This window comes from Ictalurus furcatus, chromosome 19 (genome assembly GCF_023375685.1).
Source record: "Ictalurus furcatus strain D&B chromosome 19, Billie_1.0, whole genome shotgun sequence".
NCBI lineage: Eukaryota > Metazoa > Chordata > Actinopteri > Siluriformes > Ictaluridae > Ictalurus > Ictalurus furcatus.
In genome coordinates, this window is record NC_071273.1 from 26646545 (window position 1) to 26672987 (window position 26443).

The window sequence follows — 26443 nt, forward strand, 5'->3', positions numbered from 1 at the left end:
AGTCAGAACAAAAATTTGACTTATTTGCAAATGACTCCAGTGCCTCTGAAAGCTGATTAACCTGTCATAGTCCTGTGTGTTTCTGTCTGCACGGTCTATCAAACAGTCATTATCACCTTTCACTATAAATAACATTATTTTCCACTCTGTTCATTATCAACATTAAGTAATTATACATTTTAACATTGGTTAACATAAACACTAGAAGTACACAATTTCCTTTTACAAAAGAGGAAGTTGTGGGGTGTGTGTGTGTGTGTGTGTGTGTGTGTGTGTGTGCGTGTAAGAGTGTGTGTGAGAGAGAGAGAGATGCTTATCAGCATGTGGTGTAAAACTGAGGCCACTTTATTTTGAGAACTGGAGGCTCAAACACATTCAGGTGAGAATTGCTCTCTTCACTTTCAGAAATTAATTTCCTTTTTGATAATGTTACCTGTTCTATAATACATGTTGTGTACATGTTGTGTACTTGTTGTGTGTATATTATATGTTGTGTTGTCCTATATGTACATTTACATTTTTTATTAAAGCGACTTACAAATGAGGAAACACAAGCAAAGTGATATATTAAGCGGAGAACAATACAAGTAGTGCTACTGTACATGATCTTTAATTAAGTTCTAGAGAAGCAAAGTGCGCAGAGTCGAGGTGTAAGAGCCAGAGTACATTAAAAAAATTTAATGGGGCTAGTCCATTTAATGATTTAAATACTAAAACTAAAATCTTAAAATCAATTCTAAAATGAACAGGAAGCCCGTGAAGGGAAGACAATATTTGTGTAATATGTTCTCGCTTGCGGGTTCCTGTTAACAGACGAGCAGCAGCATTCTGGCTAATACCCACATAAAGCCCATTGCAGTAGTCAAGGCGAGTCGAAATAAAAACATGTATAACCCTTTCAAAATCGTTCAGACAGAAAAGACTTGCCTTTGTATAACTGCCTCATCTGAAAAAAAAACCTAGATTTAATTACTGAATTAATCTGCTCATCCAGTTTAAAGCCACTGTCCATAACAACACCCGGGTTTTTTTCGGTGGGCTTCACATATGGTTTTATGACTCCCAAATACAGATAAGGGGCTCCACGGACACCCCCGGGTCCAAATGCCATGATTTCTGTTTTTCCTTCATTAAACTTTTAAAAAATTAAGGCCATCCAGGCTTTAATATCCTCAAGACAGTCTAACAATGGTGCTATGGAGTTAGCATCTTTCCTTTTCAAAGGCAGATAGAGTTGTGCATCATCTGCATAACAATGAAACAAGATGCCATATTTCCTAAAAATTTACCCTAGGGGAAGCATGTATACAGTGAACAAGATAGGCCCAAGAATGGAGCCCTGAGGGACTCTACACAAGAGAGATGCTGAGGTGGACAAACAAACTTCTGACAGACTGATAAGACCCAACACAGTACCTTTAATGCCAACACAATGCTCCAAATGAGAGATTAAGATGCTATGGTCTACAGTGTCAAATGCAGCCGTAAGATCTAGGAGCATGAGAACGGTATAATCACCTGAGTCAGTGGCTAGTAACAGATCATTAAAAACTTTTAGCAGGGCTGTTTCTGTGCTATCAAGGGATTTAAGACCAGATTAGAATACTTCTTAAAGACCATGTAGATCTAAAAACAGATTGCAATTGTATAGATACAATTTTCTCCAATATCTTAGAGAGGAACGGAAGTTTTGAGATGGGTCTGAAATTAGCAAGCACCAAGGTATCCAAATAAGATTTTTTTTAAATCAATGGTTCCACTATTGCATGTTTAAAATTCCAGGGTACAATGGTTTCAAAAACATTTTTTAAAATGAGGAGGAACAACATCTATGCAACAGGCAGATGATTTCATTTTACCAATAATATCTCTCAAGAAAGAGACACAGGCTCAAACTGGTCAAAAATAGCAGAGCACGAAGTGGTGAGAGATGGGTCAGCAGAAGGAAATGAGATGTGTGCTCTAACATTATCAACCTTGTCAACAAATTTTTAAAAAGTTCACACATTTCAAAAGAAAAGTCCAGGCAAGGTAATTGAGGGTAGTCCTAAAAAGAGCACAGGGCTTATGAGAATTGTTTGAAATAATATCTGAGGAATACTTAGACTTTTCAGTTCCAACAGTTTTTTGATACAGTATTTATGGAAACTTTCTTTTAAGATGTCAAAAGATACCTGCAACCTATAGTTTTTCCATCTGCATTCAGCTCTCCTACACTCATGTCTTACAGAACGAGTGGCATCATTCCCCCATGGTTCAACTTTTGGTTTAGGGTGAATAATCCTAAATGGAGCGACAATATCCAGAATGTTTTGACAGGTAGAATAAAACAGTGAAGTTAGCTCCTCAGTATTGAGACCAAAAGAGGGCACAGAATGATACTCATCAGTGTTTTCAAAAGCCTCAGAAAACAGTTCAGCAGTTAAAGGATTAAACGTACTGCCAGACGAGACATTTACCCCACCACCTATGTTGCTACCTCCTCCGGGGAGAGCATGGCGTTCAGCAAAGGTAAGCAGGTAAACCATACAAGAACGGAGGAGAGGGCGAGGTTTTCTGTCCACCCAAATGATAAATTACCATATTTTCTGTGGCAGATCTGATGTTAAGAAGTGCTTGGCGATCATACACCAGTAGAGACAGTAGTGGTTTTTTGGTTGTTTTTTATTTTTAATAAATTTGCAAAGATTTCAAACAAACTTCTTTCATGTTGTCATTATGGGGAATTGTTTGTAGAATTTTGAGGAAAATAATGAATTTAATCCATACTGGAATAAGGCTGTAACACAACAAAATGTGGAAAAAGTGAAGTGCTGTGAATACTTTCCGGATGCACCGTATCTGACAAACAATGAGAAAACTAGTTTCAACTAAAAATCAAGAAACACAACATATGTTGTGTGTTTTAATATCATTAGTGACCAAATAAAAAAATTCTTATTAGCGGATGTAGTGAGTGTATTGAAGAATTTGTTATTTAACAATGATTCTCATGATTCTTTTTTTTTTTGGTATATGCTCCAGTAGCTTGACCTCAACATTACCTTACTGAGATCCAAAATAAACCTATATTTCTAACACGTTTCTGTACAAAGAACCAATGTCTGTACAGCCGATACGCCATGTAGCTCACGCAAACCAAATCGCTGTGCACAGTGCTGCATATCTCCTTCAGGGCGCTCTAAAAATCTTTAAATGTATTACATTTTGTAAATATTAACACATACAGTCATTGAACATATTTTTTGTCATTCTTAAAATCTTATCAGACAATCATATGGACATTATAGGGAAAAGCTGCTTAAAGGGACCCCAGTGTGACTCGCAACAGCCCCGTGTCCAGCTTGTCCAGTATACATTTACGAAATTAACCGCCAAGCCACCACTGCTTATTATTTTATTTATAACATACTGATATTATATAGGGGGCGCGGTGACTTAGTGGGTAGCATGCTTGCCTCACAGCTCCAGGGTTGAGGGTTTGATTCCCACCATGGCCCTGTGTGTGTGGTGTTTGAATGTTCTCCCCATGCGTGGTAGGCTGGTTGGCATGTGTGAATGTGTGTATAATTTATATATATATATATATATATATTATTTAAACACATTTTTTCATTCCATTTGTCTGTGTCTTTTCTTTCTGTCCTGAACAGAGAGATGAATGCAGCAGAGAAACTCATCTTCATTTGTTGTCTGTTTCAAGGTTTGTAATTGCTTATTTTTGTTTAATTTATGTGTATTGTTGTCCTTTGATTGCCCTGGTGACATAACATTTACGCAACTTTTATACTCAGGCAGAAATCTTTGTTGGTGTGATTTGTTTTTGTTTGTTACTATAGTAATGATTTTGTTCTGTGTTTTACTGTAATAATGATTTACAATCTAAATTAATGTCCAGATTTTGGATTTTGTGTTGTGTGTGTGTGTGTGTGTGTGTGTGTGTGTTTGCAGGTGTTTTGTGTAGAGAATTCTCCATCAGTCTACCAGAGAGTGTAGAAGCTGTGAGAGGACTCTGTGTTCTCATACCCTGCAGTTTTGAGATTGAAGAACAATTTGATGGAGACCTCCAGACAGATCCTACAGGAATCTGGTTAAAAGACGGCACTCATGATAACAATAACAGAGTCTTTAACTCTAAAGTAACTGATAAAGTAAATAAGATTGAAGGAAAACTTATAGGAGACCTCCGCATGAAGAACTGCACCACCATCTTCTACAACATCAGACAGAATTACAGTGGAGTTTATTACTTTAGAATAGAAACTTCAGGAAGACTGAAATGGAATTATATACATCCATCAGAGTCTGTAAGAGTGGGAGGTGAGATCTGCAGCAGTGTGTGTGTACAGTGTAACTGTAATTACACTAATGATGCACTGGAACACATTTAAAACTCATCTCTAATGTGATACTGTGTGTTTATCTCAGCTTCTCCAATCACACCCTCAATAACACTGTATAAGGAGGATCAGGGGAAGGTGGAGGACCAAAATGAGCTGGTGGAGGGAACTTCAGTGAGTCTCATTTGCTCTGCTCCAGCTCCTCCATGTCTCTTAAAGCCACCCACTTTTACATGGAACTTCCTGCCTGAGGAGAGAAGACAGGAGCAGAACCACAACACCAGCTTCAGCTCCTCTCAGCTGAACTTCAACGCTACTCACCTTCATCATGGACTCAATTTCACCTGCACTGCCACCTACCAGCTCCAGAACAGGAACAAATCAGCACAGAGCTCTTTTATACTACATGTTCTGTGTAAGTGCTGATTAATCACTTCACATTCACTACACTTTTAATGATTCATGGAGTCTCCTAAATCCTGTTCTTCCTCCTTTAGATGGACCTAGAAACACGTCAGTATCAGCATCTCCATCTGCTTCAGTGCTTTTGGGCAGTTCAGTGTCTCTGAGATGCAGCAGTGATGCAAACCCAGCAGTGCTGAACTACACCTGGTACAGAGAGAACGGAGAGCAGATAGGAACCGGAAACCATCTCACCATCAACACCACTGATTCTACACACAGTGGTTTATACTACTGTAGAGCACAAAACCAGCACGGAGATCACAACTCATCTGTCCTCCTGGATGTTCAGTGTGAGTACTTGCCTTGTATTTGAGGATGATTGTAAGAATTCTGACAATCCCACTAGTTATTCCTGCCATGGTTCAGAAATAACCAGCCAAAGTGGGAAGCATAAACAATACATAGTGGGTTTATAGAGATCAGATAAAGTAATTGTGTGTTATTTTAAAGGGGGGAAGTGCAGCATGGATCTGGCTTCCTTCGATCGACAGAAATTCATGTAACACTTGTTATAAATTTCTTACACTATATGGTATAAAAGTCTGCACCTGGAATGTGATAATATATGATAGTATAATATGGGAGACTGGTGATTGAGGACACATTAGAAGAACATTAACCTGATGGATTAATGGACTAGGGTATTCTGGGCATATTTGGCCAAAGCAAGGGATTGCACCAGTACCCTTGTTGTTCCCTGCTATAGCTACACAGGTTCCATATTTCCTGGTTCAGTCTCTCCACTTTGCCATGGATTCAAGATGGTGGCTCAAGACGTTACTCCCAGATGCTCTATACACATCCCTGGATCAGACTCAGACGTTTGGTATGCTTGGTACTGATTTTAAAGGTCAGTAAATGCCACCAAGAGGTGTGCCCAAGGACTTTTGGATATGTGCCGTGGTTCTAGAGTCCCAACCCAAAGTACTTCTGAACATCAGCATGAGTAGTAGGCAACCAGTATTGATGGAATATTGCAAAGGAATTGTTGGGTACATGGAACTCAGGGACACCCTGGTGAGGTGTGTCATTAAATGATCCAAGGGTGCTGGTGTAAACTTCCACTTCAGGGACACAGATGTTTATTCTACAGCCAGTGACCAAAACAGCCTGCAGGGAGCACCTTTAGGAGTGAAGTGAAGTCATGGATGAATGTCTGGTGTTAGTCATGAATCATTAAATTTTACACCACTCACACATCCTACACCTCCATGCATACACCCCCAGGGGACAGGATGTAGCCTAATAAGGATACAGTTTATAAATTTAACTGATCCAGTAACTGTGTTCCAGTAACCTTGCTAATGTAGTCCTTACATGACTGATATGCTCCTACAGGTCAGACATCACAATTTATTTAATGAACATAAGCTAAATGTGGAGCATATCGCTCATTGAACTGAAAGAACTGAACAAGAACTGGAATATTAATAGTGCACTGGTCAAGCTATATCACATAACTCGTTATTCCTAGTGCCCTTTGTTGTAGAGACAGCAGAGTTTTCTCCTCTGTAGATATAAATGTGGTGGTATGCACAGCATACGTCAGATTTGAAACCTCACAGTCATGTAATTAAGTCCTTAGTAATCAATGAAGGGTCAAACATCCAGTAGATGCAAGTAAGGTGCATGGTCTTATGAACCTGTCTCAAGGTCGCATTGATGTATTCCTCCATAGCTGTTGCTTTGTAGACAGGGAATGGATACACTCAGGAGCATGTTGGTGTGGTATCTGGTAGGAGGTCAGTGGCACAGTCCCGGGGACATTAAAGAAGTATGTTTGTCCCCCTCAGTATATTTAGGGCTCTGTGTGGAAATTGAGCCTTATTCCTAGGATAAATATACCTTGTGGTTTTCCAGCCATGGCAATCCTAATAGACTAACACAAATCAACTAGTCTCTCTCTCTCTCTCTCTCTCTCTCTCTCTCTCTCTCTCTCTCTCTGTCTGTCTGTCTGTCTCTCTCTCTCTCTCTCTCTCTCTCTCTCTCTCAGATGCTCCTCAGCTCTCTCCCTCCTCCAGCTGTAACACCACTCAGGATTTGATCATGTGTTCCTGTGAGGTTCATGGAAATCCGTCTCCTAAACTGGAGTGGCGTGTCTCTGGTCAAAATTCTTCAGCCACCAGTGAAGAGTCTGTGAACAAAACAACCTCAAGAAGCTTCATCTCCATCCGTCAGTCATTTACAGACGTGCTCACTCTGCAGTGTGTTGGCTCCAATAACCTGGGCATTAGCACACAGTTCTTCTATTTTAAGAAAGTGGCTCCTCACTCTGCTAAAGGTGAGAAACACCAAAACATCTCTAATTTAAACCGTCACAACTTGTTCTCTTCTGTTCCATTGACTCCTATTGATCTTGAAATACAGCTATAAATATTTTTTTTTAACAAATGTATACAATTGTATGGATAGAGAATATAGATGCATGTACAAAATAAAAGATATAAACATCATTGGCATGTGAAATGAACTTAGATATGTACACAAGAAAAAGCCCCAAACCTTTTGTAAAATACAGTGTTGGATCAGTGAAGTTTTGGGTTAATTATATTATCAGTAATGCTGGTATCTATTAGAGAACATGTACCTATATACGATATTCTATACATGTGGAATGTAAGCTGTTGTTGAACAATCAGTAATATTTATAAGGTAATAATGTATTGATTTAAATATGTGCGCTCTAAATGTGCTCTATTTTATTCAGTTAAATATCCAGATGTGGATATTTCCTCCGTGCTGATTGGTGCTGCTGTTGGAGCTTCAGTAATGATGATGCTGTGTGGTCTATTCCTGTGTGTAAGGTGTGTCCACTGTACAATCATCTACTTTTACTCTGATACTGTAAACATATTAGCAGAATATGTTTTGATGACTTTATTATTATTCTAAAATGTGGGGGAAATAAAAATAAAGAATGAGTGTGGATATATATATAAAATATAACAAAATTGAAGTGTAAAGTTTTAAGTACACTTGGGATTTAATGTAATCTTATGAGCTGAGATTTTCTTTTCTTCAGGAGAGTGAATCCTTCCCAGTCTGGACGAGGAGACTCAGCAGGCCTCGTTTTAAATGACCGGGTTAGTGTGAAAGTTCAGGCACAGATATGAGAGCTATGAGATATGAGAGAACATATTTGGATGACATCTTCATATAAAATGTTGAAATACTGGATTTTATTTCCTGTTGATTTCCACAGGCTGTTCGTCAGGAAGAAGAAGGAGAGTCTGTGTATGCGAACAGACGAGTTTCATCAGAGTCTCTTCATTACTCCACTGTTAGGTTTCCAAACAGAACAGCCAATGAGAACACAGATCTTCCCTCTCTCACTGCCGACTACGCTACCGTGCACCACGGCTCCAAACAACAAGATAACAGAAGAATGACAAAAACTGAGGTTAAAGAAAAAGATTCAGAGCAGATAAAACACTCAGATGGAGATGAAGTCCTTTACGCACAAGTTAAACCTCGTAAAAGTGAACGGAAAATGTGAAAAAAATCTATAAAATAATTCAGTGTTTAAACACATGCTCAGATATACAGTGATGAGAGGTAGAGATGCATATTTACAAAAAATATTTTAATACATATGTTTTATATCTATAAGATTATTCAAGTACATTGTTTTGGAAAATGACAAAAAAAAAAAAAACAAAACAGAAAAAACATCAATGCTTCACGCACAAGCTGTTTTATGAAATTTGTCACTAAGCTATGAGTTTGTTTATTGTCTCAGGGAAAGAATTTGCAGCTTTTTTCCCCACATAGATAAAAACACATATATTTAAAATGTCATCTAGTTATTAGTGTTGTATAAGTGCTATAATGTGTTACACAGTTCAGTACTGCTGATTTATATGGACCCACTTCCTTTTATTGAATAATTTTCACGTTGTTTTTTTTTTTTTGGTGATAATTAATTTGACTTTTCTGTGTATTGTTTGCATTTCTGTTTGGGTTAATATAATTTAACATGTTTATTGGTATTTCAATCTTATTGCTTATTCCTCGTAAAATCTCAACTCTTGTCTGAAATTCATTAAAAAAAAAAAAAAACAATAAAAATGACAACACATGGTAAATACAAACCGATGCACTATTTCCTTGCAGACATTTTGCGTTGCTGTGTAATGAGTATGCGTTATTTTTAAATATTATATTATTGCTGATAATCATAAAAGAATTTTGTTGCTATATATGCTTGGCTCTTAGAGTTTCCTTTGTTTTTCCAAATATATGCTTCATTTATCCTAGTAGTCAAAAGCCAGAGGACAGACAGCAGCTTAATAAAGTTGAGGATTGTGTAAAGGACATTAGACACTGGATGTTTATTCATTTCCTCTTACTTAATTCTGATAAGACAGAAGAACTTGTACTAGGCCCACGTGTAGCTAGAAGTAATCTTTCTGATCACATGGTTACTCTGGATGGTCTTTCTGTTTCATCATGTGCAGCAGTTAAAGACCTTGGAGTGATTATTGACTCCAGTCTATCATTTGATGCTCATGTAGATAATATTACTAGGATAGTCTTCTTTCATCTCAGAAATATTTCTAAGATAAGAAATATAATGTCACTACATGATGCAGAAATACTAGTTCATCCTAATGTCTGTATTACCTTCTGGATCTCCCTTTTACTTATTCTATCAGAGAGCCTTGAAAGTGGAGAGCCCCGCCCACACCTATGGGTAATGAGATACTCATAGTCTTACAGAGTAGTGTAGAGTGGTGGTGTAAATCTCACAGTCAGACATGTTTGTCACTTTTATATAATGCCGACTGTGAGGACCACACCCATCTTTGACTCCTAATGGTTTCATGCCAGCTGAACCCTTTCTTCAGAGAGATTTTATTGATGGTACTCGTCAGTTGTGGATTGGTCTAATCAATGAGAATAGCAACCCTGAGGAGGCACCAGGGGCTTTAATCTGCATTCCAGTTTTAACTGAGTCCTACAATTCTACAAACACTGGTTCTTTCAGCTTGTTTTGTTAAGTCAGTGATCCACTGCTAACATCAATAGGTCATTTCTTTTGGGAGAACATGGCTGTTGTGGAGGTCGACTGGGTTGGGGAGGGGAGTTGCTGCATCTGGGCTGATGTGTTTGATTGTCATAACAGGTGAATATGTACAGGTGAATATAATACAGGTGATATATAACACACCCCTGTTAAAATGGCAGGTTTTTGTGATGTAAAAAATTAGACCAAGAAAAATCATGTCAGAACTTTTACACCCATTTTGTGAAATTACAACATATTAAAATTAAGTAGAAAACAATCAGAAACATTTTAGGGGAAAAAGGAAAAAGAAAGAAACTTACAGTAACCTGGCTGCATAAGTGTACACACCCCTAAACTAATACTTTGTTGAATAACCTTCTGATTTTATTACACCACTCAGTCTTTTTGGGTAAGTGTCTATCAGCGTGTCACATCTTGACTTAACTTGACAATACTTTCCACTCTTTCTTGCAAAAACATTCTAGATCCTTCAAGTTTTAAGGGCATCTCCTGTGCACAGCCCCTTTCAGGTCATCCCACAGATTTTTTTGTTGGACATGTCCGGTCTGGAATCTGGCTGGACCATTCAAAAACATTGACCTTCTTTGGGTTAAGCCATTCCTTTGCTGGTTTGGATGTATGCTTTGTGTGCTTTGTAGCTGTTCATTATTCCCTCCACCTTGATAAAAGCCCCAGTTCTGGCTGAAGAAAAGCAGCCCTAAAGCATGATACCCCCACCACCATGCTTCACCATGAGGATGGTGTTCTTTTGGTCATGTGCTTTTTTTTTTTGCAAAGGTATTGCAAACATACCTTTTGGAATTATGGAATTATTATAACTTTTGGAATTGTTGAGCTTGGATGTTTTATTGTGAGAAAGGGCTTCCGTCTAGTCACCCTACACAAAAGCCCAGACGTGAAGGATATGAGAGATTGTTGTCACATGCAGAGAGTAATCAGTGCTTATCTGATGTTCCTGCAGCCCCTTTCATTATAAATGGTAAATGGTCTGCACTTATATAGCGCTTTTATCCAGAGCGCTTTATACTGTGTCTCATTCACCCATTCACACACACACACACACACACACACACACACACACACACACCAATGGTAGCAGAGCTGCCATGCAAGGCGCTAACTTGCCATCGGGAGCAACTTGGGGATCAGCGTCTTGCCCAAGGACACTTCGTTAGTCTTCGTCCCCAGCCTAGTGAACTAGCATGATTGTTGTCTTGGCTAAGACTGCTAAATGCTATGAATGTACAGTAGATGTTTCCTACATGTAAATTTAATTCATTAAATTATATTAAACTAATCTGTTGTTTTATAAAAATGTATTTATTTATTTGTTACTGTATTTTAATGAATAAATAAAACTATTTTATTTCTAGATTTTTAAAAGAGACACATAAACTAAAACAACTTCCAGTTTCTTAGTGTTTGACACTCAGCTGACACGAGAGAGGAAGTGTGTGTGTGTGTGTGTGTGTGTGTGTGTATGTGTGATTACCACTTTAACGACGAACTGGAGATCTTGAGCTAACATTCTGGTAAGTATCTATCTATCTATCTATCTATCTATCTATAATACTACTACCCTAATTTCTCCATCTGGGGATTAATAAAGTATTATTTTACCTTATCTTATCACTAATAATATCTAGTTTATAAGACAAAAATATATATCTGATGTTTTAACTGTACTTACTCTTACCCTTACATGTAGGATATCCTCTATCTATCTATCTATCTATCTATCTATCTATCTATCTATGGATAATAATAATAATACTACTAATAATATTTAGTTTATAAGACTAAAATAATTATATATATATATATATATATATATATATATATATATATATATATATATATATATATATATATATATATATATGATGTTTTAACTGTAATTACTCTTACCCTTACATCTAAGACACATCCTGTACTGATCAGTTTTGTGTTCCAATCAGCGGTAGGTGATCTTTTTTCTTTCCAAGTTAGTAGGAATATAGTCAGTTATTGTGTGCATTTATCTGGACTGGTTATAAAAGCCACATATTTGTTTCTTAATAGTTACTTAATTGCACTTTATTTCCTTTATTGCATCACAGTGCTAAACATACTTGCATTAACATCTTGCACAACTGGGCCTTGCAGATGCACACCACACTCAGCTGCATTGAACACTGTGACAGTGTAGTCAGCCATACAGGAAGTCCAACACTTTTTATATTAGAAACCTGCATTTCACCACTGCAAAATGATGTCCAGACATTACCAAATTTATGTCAGGTGATATGCAGACAAAAAACTTATTTAAATGCTATGAAAAAAACAATTTTCATGTTTTAATTTAACAAAGTGTAGCTGTAAAAGCACCAAGCAGGAATTGAGGCCATATTCCACACAAACCTTTGACATCTTAAAGTTACCAATGTATTTTCATATTGTCTGTTTAATGTTGTCCACTATCACAAACAGGAAATGAAGTCAGTTTAACAATATTTCTTTCGTGGTTTGGCAGCAAAATTTGTGTTTGTGTTCTACTGTAGTGTTGTTTATTTTTCATGTTGTAAGCATGCCCATGAGCATGTAGTGAACCTATAACAAACAGGAAATATATATCTTTAATTCTCTTATTAAATATATTGTTCTCATTTCTTGTAGTTTCATTTTCCATTCTGCCGTATTTAAATGTTTCAAAGAACGGTTTTGTTTTTCTTTTTTGTTTGGACCCGGAGTCCATCCACGTCGGATCCGTCTAAATAATATCAACTAATCTTGGACTAAGGTACGTTAAACACTCAACATTGCAACGTTCAGCTTGTTCAGTGTGTTGAGTGCAGGAGGTTTAGTCATTCTTCCCCCGTTGTTAGTGATAGCTTTATCTGTGCTAGGTGTATATGAGTTATCTCTGTGATGGAGAAGGTTGCAGTATTAGAGGTGTAAATCCAGACTCTAGAGAGGGTTAGTGAGACTGAGAGCAGTGTAGTTTCTGTAGAGGAAAGTCTGGATGTCTCAGGTGGAGATAACAATCCCCCAACTCCGGCATTAGAGCCCTCAAAGCGGGGCGAATGAGTGATGACTCAGAGGCATAATCACAAAACCAAAGTTAAGGCTAAGGCTCATCCATGAGAGCACCACTCCTCTCCTCTTCACATGTCTAACGGGTTTGCTCTTCTCAATGAAGAAACCAGTGAGAAACCTGAAAGAGCTCTGGTTATAGGAGACGCTATCTTAAGGCATATTAAGTTATCTAGGTCTTAAGATGCTCCAGCAGCTTTAGTTAGGTGTACACAGGGAGCCAGGCATAGCAGGTGGTCTTAGGGTCTTAGACAAGCACAGGATTTCACAGATAGTTATTCATGTAGGAGCTTATGATATATGCCTTCGTCAGTCAGAGGTTATTAAGAGTAATGTTGTCGAGGTGTGTAAATTACTGAAGGTGATATATGATGCAGCAGTATGCTCTGGGCATGGCGATGTAGCTTATGATGTAGGTTATGGCAATGTAGGTTATGGTCGATGTAGGTTACAGTCGATGTAGGTTTGGCAATGTAGGTTATGGTCGATGTAGGTTTGGCGATGTAGGTTATGGTCGCTAAACTGCTGGATGTCCAGCTGGTGCTCCGAAAACAATGTGGGCTTTATAGATGATTGGAGTAGTTTTGAGGGCAAGGGTGGCCTGTTAGTGCAGTATGGTATCCATCCCACTCGGGAAAGTGCTGTTCTCATTTCTTGCAGCATAACACATAGTCTCAGAACAGGCCTAATTAATCTGTGACAATCCAGAGCCAAAGCCAGGGAGCAGACAAGCAGGCTAAACCGACCGTCTGCCAGCTGCACTGAGTCCTCACCTAGGTTCCACAATATCAAGACTGTGTCTGTTCCCCGAGATAAACAATAATGTAGAAATACTCAGAAAGTTTGTTTTAGTAACCTAATTAACATAAAATGAGATCATACTGAAAGCACAGCTAACACCTTTGATCTGAAGCTAGCACTGTTAATTATTATATTTCTTATATCTAAACACTTATTGATAATGAAACTGTTACTGATCAGGAGTTTAATATAATGTGTTTAACAGAGATATGGATTAAATCAAATGAGTACACAGCACTGAATGAAGCCAGTCCTCAGGATACAGTTATATACATCAGCCTCGACTGACTGGCAGAGGGGGAGGAGTCTCACTCACTTATAATGATAATCTAGACCTCACACACACACCTAGTCATAAACTCAATGCTTTTGAACATATGTAACCACAAAAAATAAGTCTACAGAATCGATTCCTCTAATTATTATTTACAGACCCGCAGGGCCATATTCTGAATTCCTTGGAGAATTTGCAGATTTTATCTCAAACCTGGTTGTTTCTGTAGATAAAGCTTTAATTGTTGGAGACTTTATATTCATTTTGATAATCCAGAAGACCCTCTGAGAACAACGGTTGTGTCCATCTTAGATTCAGTAGGGGTCAATCAGAATGTAATAGGACCCTGTTACGAAACGGACTCTAAACGGAAGCAAGTGCAGATCAAAGTCTTTATTCCAAACACAAGTTCGATAAACATGAGCAGATATACGCGGCCCGAACCATGAAGCGAGATTCGAGGCATGAAACCAAAACAGGACACGAGAGCAAGACCGCTTAGCATGAAGGCGGCTAACACATACACAACGTACTTGAACGTAGTTAAGCCTGTTTATCATTTAAGTAGAACAAGGACGTGTAAACACTACCGCGTGGCACAATGACACATTTACTCATTTAATACTGTGCGAAGTGCGCAGCAACGCGAAGGGTTTAAATAACAAATGTATTTACTTTGAACACTGACAGCTGGTAACAATTAATACACACCCTTGCAAAACAACCAATGATTAAACAAGGAGGAGACAAAACAGAAACAAACGCACGTGTCCATTGTAAACAAAGTCTGCATAGTTCCTACGTAACCTGTGAGCATGTGCTCGCTCTGGTTCGTGCACGTGCATGCCCCCCGTCTCTCCGTGCACATCGCCGCCACAGCGCCATCTGCCAGCGAGATTGTGACAGACCCACTCATAATAATGGACACACTCTTGACCTCATACCAACATACGGATTAAATATAGTCACATTTCTGCAGTCTGAAGCTCAGATCATTGTCTCATCTCGTTTAAATTGCGTATTGATCATAATATTTGCACCTCGCCACGCTGTCAAACGTACATTCAGGTCAGTTACTGAACAGAGTTTTATCAATAACCTCCCAGAGATAGCAGCTATGATTGGATCACCGTCTGATCTCAAAGAACTTGATCAGGTGACTGAATGCTGAGTCAACGCTCCTCTACACGCTAGATAAGGTTGCTCCACTTAAAAGAAATATAATTAGAGACAAAAAGCTAGCACCCTGGTATAACCATCACATACACGTTAAAACAGACCACTCGACAATTAGAACGTAAATGGCATCAAACCAAATTTGTAATATTTCCAACAGCATGAAAGGAGAACCTCCTGAACTATAGACAGTCTCTTAGTGCTGCTAGATCAGTCTCTCTCTCCACCTTAATAGAAGAAAACAAAAATAATCCTAGATTCTTATTTAATACTGTAGCAAAATTAACTAGGAATAAAACCACCACAGAAACATGCACACGATCACAATCATTATATATCAGTGACGACTTTTCACTGGCAAAACTGAAAATATTCAGACTATTAATTTAGAAGCAGACAGTTTTATAACTAACCCTGTAATATAAATATAATATAACAATATCAGATCAACTATTAGAATGTCTTACTCCTCTTAGAGAGACCGAACTAACTTCATTAATCTCTTCACTAAATCATCAACTCAATCCTTCACCTACATGTTTCTTCAAACAGATTATTCCAGAAGTAATCGCACCCCTTCTAAACATAATCAATTCTTCAGTTAGCACTGGTTATGTACCTAAATGATTTAAACTAGCAGTTATTAATCCCCTGATTAAAAACCTGACCTCGACCCCTCTCAACTGTCCAGCTATAGACCGATATCAAATCCTTGTGTGTGTGTGTGTGTGTGTGTGTGTGTGTGTGTGTGTATGTGTGTGTGTGCACGTGTGTGTGTGTATGTGTGTGTATATATATGTGTGTGTATGTGTGTGTGTTAGTTTCTTCTCCAGGTGATCTTTCCTGAACAGAGAGATGAAATCAGCAGAGAAACTCGTCATCGTTTGTTTTCTGTTTAAAGGTTTGTGTAGAATTTATATTTAATGTGTGACCTGATAACGTAAGTGTGTTAAACTCAGGCAGTAACTGAACCAGTTTGGTGTGATTCTGTAACACAACTGCAGTTTGGAGTCAATATTTCTACACACTTTATATAAATGCAGCGTGTGTGTGTGTGTGTGTGTGTGTGTGTGTGTGTGTGTGTGTGTGTGTGTGTGTTTGCAGGTGTTTTGTGTAGAGAATTCTCCATCAGTCTACCAGAGAGTGTAGAAGCTGTGAGAGGACTCTGTGTTCTCATACCCTGCAGTTTTGAGATTGAAGAACAATATGATGGAGACCTCCAGAAAGATCCTACAGGAATCTGGTTAAAAGACAGCACTGATCCTAACAATAACAGAGTCTTTAACTCTAAAGTAACTGAAGAGAACAAGATTGAAGGAGAAATTATAGGAGACCTCCGCATGAAGAACTGCACCACCGTCTTCTACAACATCAGACAGAATTACAGTGGAGATTATTACTTTAGATTAGAAACTTCAGGAAAACTGAAATGGAATTATAAATCTCCATCAGTGTCTGTAAGAGTGGGAGGTGAGATCTGCAGCAGTGTGTGTGTACAGTGTAACTGTAATTACACTAATGATGCACTGGAACACATTTAAAACTCATCTCTAATGTGATACTGTGTGTTTATCTCAGCTTCTCCAATCACACCCTCAATAACACTGTATAAGGAGGATCAGGGGAAGGTGGAGGACCAAAATGAGCTGGTGGAGGGAACTTCAGTGAGTCTCATTTGCTCTGCTCCAGCTCCTCCATGTCTCTTAAAGCCACCCACTTTTACATGGAACTTCCTGCCTGAGGAGAGAAGACAGGAGCAGAACCACAACACCAGATTCAGCTCCTCTCAGCTGAACTTCAACGCTACTCACCTTCATCATGGACTCAATTTCACCTGCACTGCCACCTACCAGCTCCAGAACAGGAACAAATCAACACAGAGCTCTTTTATACTACATGTTCTGTGTAAGTGATGAAATTCAAATTCTCATGTTTTCCTAAAACAGCATGTGCCCAAGTATTTTATTCATTTTATAGCACAGAATTCTTCAATAATGCATTTATAGTTTTGTTGAATGTTTTGAATCAGCAGCAAAACAAATCGGTTCATATTGTCACTTTTGTTACAACAGCTGTCCAATACCTCCCACTGACCTAAAACCCCATAATAAACTTGTATAGTAAAAACAAATGGCACGTGGGACCACTGCACCATGAACAAACTCCATGAAATCATTTCATTTCTTCAAATAGGAAAAATATATATTTTAAAAACCTTATATAGCGTTAGGCTAGTCCGTCTGGTCCGATCCCACAGAAGATCTACTGCAGCACAAACTGCTGAAGAAGTTCATGCTGGTTCTGATAGAAAGGAGTCAGAACACACAGAGCATCACAGCTTGCTGCGTATGGAGCTGCGTAGCTGCAGAGCGGTCAGAGTGTCCATGCTGACCCCCTGTACACCTCCGAAATCTCCTACACCGGACATCAGAACTGGACCATGGAGCGATGAAAGAAAGTGACCTGGTCTGATGAATCACGTTTCCGTTTACATCATGTGGAGGCCGGTGCGTGTGTGCATGTGTGCGCGCGCGTGTGTGTGTGTGTGTGTGTGTGTGTGCATGTGTGCGCGTGTGTGTGTGTGCATGTGTGCGCGCGTGTGTGTGTGTGTGTATGTGTGTGCGCGTGTGTGTGTGTGTATGTGTGTGCGCGCGCGCGTGTGTGTGTGTGTGTGTGTGTGTGTGTGTGCATGTGTGCGCGCGCGTGTGTGTGCGCATTTGTGTGTGTGTGTGTGGTGCTTACCTGGGGAAGAGACAGCACCGGGATGCACTATGGGAAGAAGGCGAGCCGGTGGAGACAGTGTGATGCTCTGGGTAATGTTCTGCTGGGAAACCTCGGTCCTGCGTTCATGTGGATGTTACTTTGACACGTACCACCCACCTAAACACTGTTCCAGACCGAGTACACCCCTTCATGGTAACTGTGTTCCCTAATGTCAGTGACCTCTTTCAGCAGGATAATGCGCCCTGTTACACTGCAAGCATTGTTCAGGAACGGTTTGAGGAACATGACAAAGAGTTCAAGGTGGCCTCCAAATTCCCCAGATCTCAATCCGATTGAGCATCTGTGGGACGTGCTGGACAAACAAATCCGATCCATGGAGGCCCCGCCTTGCAACTTACAGAACCTAAAGTATCTGCTTCTAACGTCTTGGTGCCAGATACCACAGCACACCTTCAGAGGTCAGAGCTGTTTTGGGACCTACACAATATTGTGAAGGTGGTTTTAATGTTATGGCGGACTGGAGTAATTATTTTAGCTCAAGTTCTTAAATCCTGAACTAGTAGATGATCAATTGCCATATTTGTTACCTAGCAACCAACATTTCATGCACAGTTGTTAGATACAAACTAAAGAGCACAAATTTAAGTTTGAATAATTGCCATATACCACAGAGAACTGAACTACACTCTCAGATCATTTACATCACTCTGGGATGCGTGAAACGTTATGTCCACTTTATTAGGTACAGCATTCAGTCAGCTTTTTGCATTAGTGTACTCACTGCCACACTGGAACTGTCTGACACATTGATGATGAGCTCGAGCAGAGTGTACTATCCCTCTCTGTCTCTCTCTCAAAGTCAAAAGGTCGAATCTCATTCTCTCTCTGAGGGCGAGGTGAGTACTGTCACATATGTTCTAATGAGTTGCTGCTGAGGATAAAATGCTCTCCGGAATACTGGAACATCATGACAAAGATCTATTTGGGGTTTACCGTCTCTGTCTGTCTGTCTGTCTGTCTCTCTGTCTCTCTCTCTCTCTCTCTCAGATGCTCCTCAGATCTCTCCCTTCTCCAGCTGTAACACCACTCAGGATTTGATCATGTGTTCCTGTGAGGTTCACGGAAATCCGTCTCCTAAACTGGAGTGGCGTGTCTCTGGCCAAAGTGTCAAATCCATCTGGGAGGAGTCAGTGAACAGCACAACCTCAAGAAGCTTCATCTCCATCAATCAATCAGTTAAGGACAAGCCCACTCTTCAGTGTGTTGTCTCCAATAAGATGGGTACCAAAACCCTCCTGTTTAATCCCAACATCTCAGGTAGGCAGATACAGTAAATTAATGAACAGGTGTTTCATGTCAAAGTAATTTATTTTCTTATATATTAAAAATAAAATTATTTCCCAGAATGCAGACACACTGCAGTACTTTATCTGGTTCCCTCTCTCTCTGTGGTTCTCCTGTGTGTTGGTGTTATTGGATTTCTCATCTACAAAGTAAAGCAGTAAGTCACAGATTATTTGTTTCTGAATTAAAAATGAGTAAACTTTTTTAAAATAAAATAGATCAATGTTGCAGAATGGAAAATGATATATAGATTAAATATATAGTTAAGTTTGTACCTGAATTAATAAAATATTTATATTTAATTTGCTTTCTAGATTGTCCAGGAAGGTAGATGTGAGTCAAATTATTATTATTATTATTATTATTATTATTATTATTATTATTATTGACGGTGTTTATTATGTGAAGGTTCTACAGAGAGGAGATACTTACGCTTCTCTCCAGCTCTCTGCTGTACAGAACTCTGAATATGAAACTCTGCAGACTAACAGAGGTGACATCACATCACTCATTAACATTCATCCTTAACTTTATTCATCTAACACTGTTTAAAACACAACCTTTATAAAGAGCTGATGGTGTGGTTTTATTTCTTGTGTTTCAGAGAGGAGAGTAAAAAAGATCAGTCCATAAAAATCTGATTATTGTCAGGACTCCTTTTTCCACCAGGGAATCATCAACGATGGGGTGGAGTGATGAAGAGGAGTTACTGTTACCACTCCAAAGTTGATCATTTTCTTATAATCATTTTTTATTCCTCTTATACCGCCACTATTTGCCAGTGCTGGCTGATTAAAGAATAACGCGTTGTACTTTGCATCTGTTTATAGTGAATATTTATATGTAATGTTGGAGGTTAACAAGTTACTTCTTGTTCTCATGTTATAGCAGCTATAAACAGTGGTTCCCTCTCTAGACTCTCTTTTATCTCTTGGAGATAATGTTACAGAGAAACAGCAAAGTGTAAACTAATAGTTGGCCAACATTAGCATTAGAGTTAAATCACGTGTTTTATATTCAACTAGCTGATCTATTACAGTGTTTCCCACAGGTTGAGAATTTACATGTGGCGGTGGTTGGCGCGGTGTCACGATTTCAAGGCGGAGACAGATGCAAGTGCAGATTTACTTTTAATAAAGTTCAAAACAAAACAAGAACTATGGAACTTGTGACAAGGTACAAGAATAAAGAAACAAAAATCAAGTGAGAGCATAACATGGCAAAGAAAGACAAACGTAAGACGAGGAGTGCAGTGCAAACTGTGGCTATATACACACAGGTGCTCGTTAACATGACGTGATTCAGGTGCAGGTGGTCATGTGACTGTGATGCAGTGAGGTGCAGTGGCTGCTGGGAACTGTAGTTCAGAGTTCCTTCTCTGATACACATGACACGCGGCGTGTGACGGTGTGGGTTCAGTAATAAACTAGTCAAACAAAGGCTCATGAATAAACCATTTATTGCAAATGAATAACTACTCAAAATAAATAACTATCTATATGTCATCATTAACTATTAAGAAATAAATAACTACATATTAAAATACATTTTCCATTTTCAAAATATGTTAAAGAAGAAAACACAGACTCTGATCAGAGCTGTACGACCCTGCCATGAGTACAAAGACGTTACTAGGATGAAGGGAGGACATCTCTCTTCGTTTGATAACGTTAAAAGTAAAGTCAGCTGGTCCGCTGGTTTCTGTTCATTATGAACTGACAATTACGTCTTGATTGAAAAGAAAATTTGGAATTCAGATTTTATCTACCTGGGCGGGGTCTGAATCCACCTGGGCAGGTCTTATCTACCTGGGCAGGTCTTATCTACCTGGGCGGGGTCTTAAACTACCTGGGTGGGTCTTAAACTACCTGGGTGGGTCTTATCTACCTGGGTGGGTCTGAATATAGCTGGTGGGTCTTAATCTAACTGGGTGGGTCTGAATCTAACTGGTGGGTCTTAATATAACTGGGCGGGACTTAATCTAACAGTGTGTCTTAATCTACCTGGGCGGGTCTTAATCTACCTGGGCGGGTCTTAATCTAACTGGGCGGGTCTTAATCTACCTGGGCGGGTCTTAATCTACCATTGCGAACCACCCAAGTAGAGCCTATGTTTGGGAAACATTGTATTATTTGCATTAGCCTTAGTAAAACCATATTAATGCATTTGTACATCATAGCAAACATCACCACTCGGTAAATCACTTATTTCCTAATCTAGTTAATGCTGTTTTACAGTTAATCACTCTAATTTATTTTTCAATCTATAAAAGTGTATAAATTCTGTGTAAATATTTTTGAGGCCAAACTGAGCTAAAAATTCATACCAGATGTACAACCGTTTTACTGATTTCTATGTAGACACATGCGTATGTTGATAAACGCCAATCTGCCATGAATTGCCTTGATCTTTCACTGCACTGCTGATATACACTTCATGACTAAATGTTAAAGGAATGTTTCCTATGTGCAGCATGTGCTAAACCTTCCTGAAATGCAGCTCAACCATTGCACAGTGCTGCCTACTGTAGACACTTTAACTCTTCCTCCTTTTATAAGGTGCCATTACTTTTGTCCTAATTGAAATAGCTAATCTTGTTTGTCTTTACATATGAATTTGTTTTGGAATGACTTTCTTTCAAGTTATTAACGTGAAGTGACCGAGTTTCACACAATGTTCATTAATGCGCAACACGTCATAGATAATTATATGATTTGAAGTCGGTCAATAGAGGTTCACATCAGAAGCACAACAAAGAGCACAAATGTTTTCCCCAAATAGATTTTCATCTGTACCACATTTCCTCTGTAACTGTTCAATTCACAGATTTTTGTAGTTTGTTTGTATCCACTGTGATAAATGAGGCCCAATATTATTAATAAAATGTTTACAGTTATAATTATTCATTTTACCCTTATTGAATTGTTTGTTCTTCTTGTTGCTTTGAGTACATTGTACTACACATTATCCTTAAAACTAACTGCTGTGACTGAATTATGGAAATAGACAACAATGACAAAAAACAAAAGACTTTTTATGCCAGAGATATATGCTTTGATATTTCTACTTCATGAAAACATAAATATAGATTATCAAAGCAAAGTGAAAATATTTTAATTCAGGTTACTTTCTAACATGGCCTTGGTGTCTGCCTGGATAGATCAGTTAATCAGACAGTTTAATAAATGCAGCAGTAAAAATAGTTTGATTGAGACTGTGTCCTGAATACTAATTGGAAGGGTGTTTCATAATTTGGGGACTTTGTAAGAAAAGGCTCTGGCCCCTGCTCTATTCTAGGTACTAATAAAGAGCCTGCACCTTTTGATTTAAGTAGACCTGGCACCGCACTCGGGTACTGTGGCACAAGACCGTTCAGGGCTTTACAGATCAATAGTAGAAGATAGTAAATCCACACGGAAAGAGATAGGTGAAGGAAACAATAATCCAGGAAATAGCATGGTCTGTACTAGTCCTATATGAGAGTTGACGGGAAATGAATGTGAGAGTGAGTCTTATAAAGAGTCCTTGATAAGTGTGTGATTGTGATACTGATCGGAGACCAGTATTCGGTCATTTGACACTTTAACCAACACTGTCTACGGTGTACTGTGATAATTCCAGACATTATGAAACATTTCATGAATGTAATTCTTATGCAAGTCTGAGCATACCTGCTGAGCTTCAATATTCTCTGGTATCTTAGAGATAAAGGGGATGTTTGATATTGACCTATAGATTGCCATCTGACAAGGATCAAGTTTGAGTTTTTTAATCAGTCGCTACTTTAACTACTCCCCAACAATGGTGATTGTGCCCTGTGATGGGTTGGTACCTTGGCCTCCCCTGCCTTGTGCCCCGTGTTACAACCCGCTAATCTTTGGGATGGGAAGCCTTTTCTGTGTGTGTATTGTACCATGTTTTGCGTGCAGGTCCGAACTCCCTCCCAGAGTTTCCAGCCTGCGCTAGCCTGCCTTGCTCCTGCCTCCCATGATGACATCACTGAAATTAAAGACTAAGAGGAGAAGAGAGAGAGGGAGGATGTTGGAGGTGGTTACATGTGAGGTGGTGTTAGGAGAGTGTGTTTGATTCGTGTTGCTTGCTCTTGTGGCTATAGTATTCTGTGTTCTGACTGCTGTTCTGCTTCTGACGTTTGCCTGGTTCTGACTGTGAGTTTGGTTCTCCCTGTACCAGTTTATTGTGTCTCTGTTTTTGGATTAGGGAGTTAGTGAAGTACATTTGTATTTGTGTTGTTTTTCTTTTAGGTGAACTAGCTCTCTAAACCAAGAGTTCTTTTGTTTATTATTTTGGCCTTGGCCCACCCTGAAGATACGCCTGGTGTTGGTTCTGTGTACAGTTATATATACACTTGCCTATTTTACAATATACCACAGCTTTTGTTGAACCTGTTGTTGTTGTCGTTCCTGGCTTCCCTTATTTAGAGATCATTTCCTGTGAATCATGAGTTGGTTACTCCATGTGGCCTGACCTAGACTGGGTCGTAACACCCGAGTTCGCTGAGAGAGGACAAACAGTACAGAAAATGGATGGATTGTATATTTGGATGAATATTGCAGACTTGATCAGCAGGAGTTTGATAGGTTTGGCCAATCATTAATAAAAATAGCAGACTGGTATTATTATTAAACTTTACAAATGGGATCGTGAGGAAAATTCACCGTCTTCTCTTTTGTTTGACATTTACATTGGTATTAATGCTACCATACAAGATTTTCAATTGAGTTCCAGAGGAGAAAAGTACACAGAGTAGAGCTGTAAGAACAGAGTTATTTATTTATTTATTTATTTTGAGTGGGTGATGGGTTAGTTGGCTTGAGTGTGCTTGAGACCAGCTGTACGGTGAGGTTATGGTTGATTGAGGGGCAGGCAGGGATGACAAGAAGCTCCATTTTTGGCAAGCTGAGCTTAAGTGGTGTTCCTTCATTCAGTGCGAGATGTCACAAAGGCAGGCAGAGATGCGTGCTGAGATGGATGGATCTTCAGGCTGGAAGGACAAATAGTGCTGAGTGTCATCAGCATAGCAGTGGTATAGGAAGCTATGAGACTCAATCACCTGCCCCAGAGATTGAGAAAAGAGCAGTGGACCCAGAACTGACCCCTGAGGTACCCCAGTTGTGAGTTGCTGAGTTTCAGACACTCCTCCCCTCCATGATACCTTGAAGGATCTGCCTGAGAGATAGGCTTCCACTCAGCACAGAGCCGTTCTGGTGAAGCCTAGACTGGAGAGAGTTGACAGGAGGATCTGATGATTCACCGTGTCAAAGGCAGCAGTACCAGTTAATTTAAGGAATATCACTATAACTATCAAGATGTATTTTGTGTGTTTGATATGTTACTGGGAGACACATTATTATTATTATTACTTATGCATTGTTTGAAACTGGAAGTGACAGTGGAAAGAGATGCACTCCTCCTGATGTAAACTCATGAAAGTTCACATTTCCACTAGACTGGTAAGTCAGTGTGAGTAATATTGCTTTGGTTTTTAGTCACTTACATCACGCACCTTACTGACATAATACAATGTTCAAATATTACACTAGTCTTAATTAGGGTTAGGGTTATATATATTTTTAAACTCTGCGGTCATCAAGGTCTGAGAAAATTCATAAAGTCCATTTGGGGTCATTTTAGTGCACAAAATCCTGTAAAGAGAGAGGAAGTTGTGTGTGTGTGTGTGTGTGTGTGTGTGTGTGTGTGTGTGTGTGTGAGAGAGAGAGAGAGAGAGAGAGAGAGAGAAAGAGTGAGTGTGTGTGTGTGTGTGTGTGTGAGAGAGAGAGAGAGAGAGAGAGAGAGAGAGAGAGAGAGAGAGATACTTATCAGCATGTTGTGTAAAACTAAGGATACTTCAGTTTGAAAACTGGAGACTCAAACACACTCAGGTAACAGCTGCTCTCTGTTCATTCATTAATGGATTGTTTTATATTGTATTAAATGTTGTGTATTAAATGTTGTGTTATATGTTGTGTATTATATGTTGTGTTATATGTTGTGTGTTACATTGTGTGTACTACATTGTTATGTATTATATGTTGTGTATTATATGTTGCGTACTACGTTATGTTGTGTATTATATGTTGTGTATTATATGTTGTGTATTATATGTTGTGTACTACGTTATGTTGTGTATTATATGTTGTGTATTATATGTTGTGTGTTACATTGTGTGTACTACGTTATGTTGTGTATTATATGCTGTGTATTATACGTTGTGTGTTACATTGTGTGTACTACGTTATGTTGTGTATTATATGTTGTGTATTACATTGTGTGTACTACGTTATGTTGTGTATTATATGTTGTGTATTATATGTTGTGTATTACATTGTGTGTACTACGTTATGTTGTGTATTATATGTTGTGTACTACATTATGTTGTGTATTATATGTTGTGTATTATATGTTGTGTACTACGTTATGTTGTGTATTATAATGTTGTGTACTATGTTATGTTGTGTATTATATGTTGTGTATTATATGTTGTGTGTTACATTGTGTATACTACGTTATGTTGTGTATTATATGTTGTGTATTATATGTTGTGTGTTACATTGTGTGTACTACGTTATGTTGTGTATTATATGTTGTGTATTATATGTTGTGTACTACGTTATGTTGTGTATTATATGTTGTGTATTACATTGTGTGTACTATGTTATGTTGTGTATTATATGTTGTGTGTTACATTGTGTGTACTACGTTATGTTGTGTATTATATGTTATGTATTACATTGTGTGTACTACGTTATGTTGTGTATTATATGTTGTGTACTACGTTATGTTGTGTATTATATGTTGTGTACTACGTTATGTTGTGTATTATATGTTGTGTATTATATGTTGTGTATTATATGTTGTGTACTACGTTATGTTGTGTATTATATGTTGTGTATTATATGTTGTGTGTTATATGTTGTGTACTACGTTATGTTGTGTATTATATGTTGTGTACTACGTTATGTTGTGTATTATATGTTGTGTACTATGTTATGTTGTGTATTATATGTTGTGTATTATATGCTGTGTATTATATGTTGTGTATTATATGTTGTGTACTACGTTATGTTGTGTATTATATGTTGTGTACTACGTTATGTTGTGTATTATATGTTGTGTATTATATGTTGTGTACTATGTTATGTTGTGTATTATATGTTGTGTATTATATGCTGTGTATTATATGTTGTGTATTATATGTTG

The 26443-nt window shown here is 38.5% G+C and overlaps 3 protein-coding genes across 4 annotated transcripts in view; all 3 read left to right on the top strand.

Moving 5' to 3' along the window:
* Positions 1-9075, top strand: LOC128623487 (sialic acid-binding Ig-like lectin 14). Of its 2 annotated transcripts, XM_053650572.1 has the most exons (9): positions 1-379; positions 3654-3703; positions 3952-4320; positions 4429-4755; positions 4838-5095; positions 6799-7086; positions 7513-7609; positions 7828-7888; positions 8008-9075. In XM_053650572.1, the coding sequence occupies exons 2-9, from the start codon at positions 3658-3660 to the stop codon at positions 8299-8301; spliced, it is 1740 nt and encodes a 579-aa protein (XP_053506547.1). In that variant the 5' UTR covers positions 1-379; positions 3654-3657; the 3' UTR covers positions 8302-9075. The 2 variants fall into 2 exon arrangements, with proteins under 2 accessions (XP_053506547.1, XP_053506546.1); XM_053650571.1 differs by lacking the exons at positions 1-379; positions 3654-3703 and having other exon boundaries at positions 3730-4320.
* Positions 9076-15705: 6630 nt separating this feature from the next.
* Positions 15706-19858, top strand: LOC128623169 (sialic acid-binding Ig-like lectin 7). The gene is made up of 5 exons (XM_053650055.1): positions 15706-16058; positions 16262-16627; positions 16736-17062; positions 18929-19198; positions 19830-19858. Exons 1-5 carry the CDS (start codon positions 16013-16015, stop codon positions 19856-19858), a joined length of 1038 nt encoding a protein of 345 aa, XP_053506030.1. The 5' UTR covers positions 15706-16012.
* LOC128623486 (myelin-associated glycoprotein) overlaps positions 16952-26443 on the top strand; it is a 27141-nt gene continuing 17649 nt past the window's right edge. The window contains exons 1-6 of the mRNA XM_053650570.1: positions 16952-17062; positions 18929-19198; positions 19286-19382; positions 19540-19558; positions 19634-19718; positions 19830-24696. The gene's annotated coding sequence lies outside the window, so the exon portion shown is untranslated. The remainder of the gene's footprint in view (positions 17063-18928; positions 19199-19285; positions 19383-19539; positions 19559-19633; positions 19719-19829; positions 24697-26443) is intronic.

Bases quoted from the DNA above. Each gene is read 5' to 3' on its own strand.
- LOC128623487 (XM_053650571.1), top strand. From the start codon at position 3,891: ATGTCCAGATTTTGGATTTTGTGTTGTGTGTGTGTGTGTGTGTGTGTG. The intron at 7,087-7,512 runs GTGAGAAACACC...TATTTTATTCAG, and splicing joins GGCTCCTCACTCTGCTAAAG to TTAAATATCCAGATGTGGAT. The intron at 7,889-8,007 runs GTTAGTGTGAAA...TGATTTCCACAG, and splicing joins GCCTCGTTTTAAATGACCGG to GCTGTTCGTCAGGAAGAAGA.
- LOC128623169 (XM_053650055.1), top strand. From the start codon at position 16,013: ATGAAATCAGCAGAGAAACTCGTCATCGTTTGTTTTCTGTTTAAAG. The intron at 16,059-16,261 runs GTTTGTGTAGAA...GTGTGTTTGCAG, and splicing joins CGTTTGTTTTCTGTTTAAAG to GTGTTTTGTGTAGAGAATTC. The intron at 16,628-16,735 runs GTGAGATCTGCA...TGTTTATCTCAG, and splicing joins AGTGTCTGTAAGAGTGGGAG to CTTCTCCAATCACACCCTCA.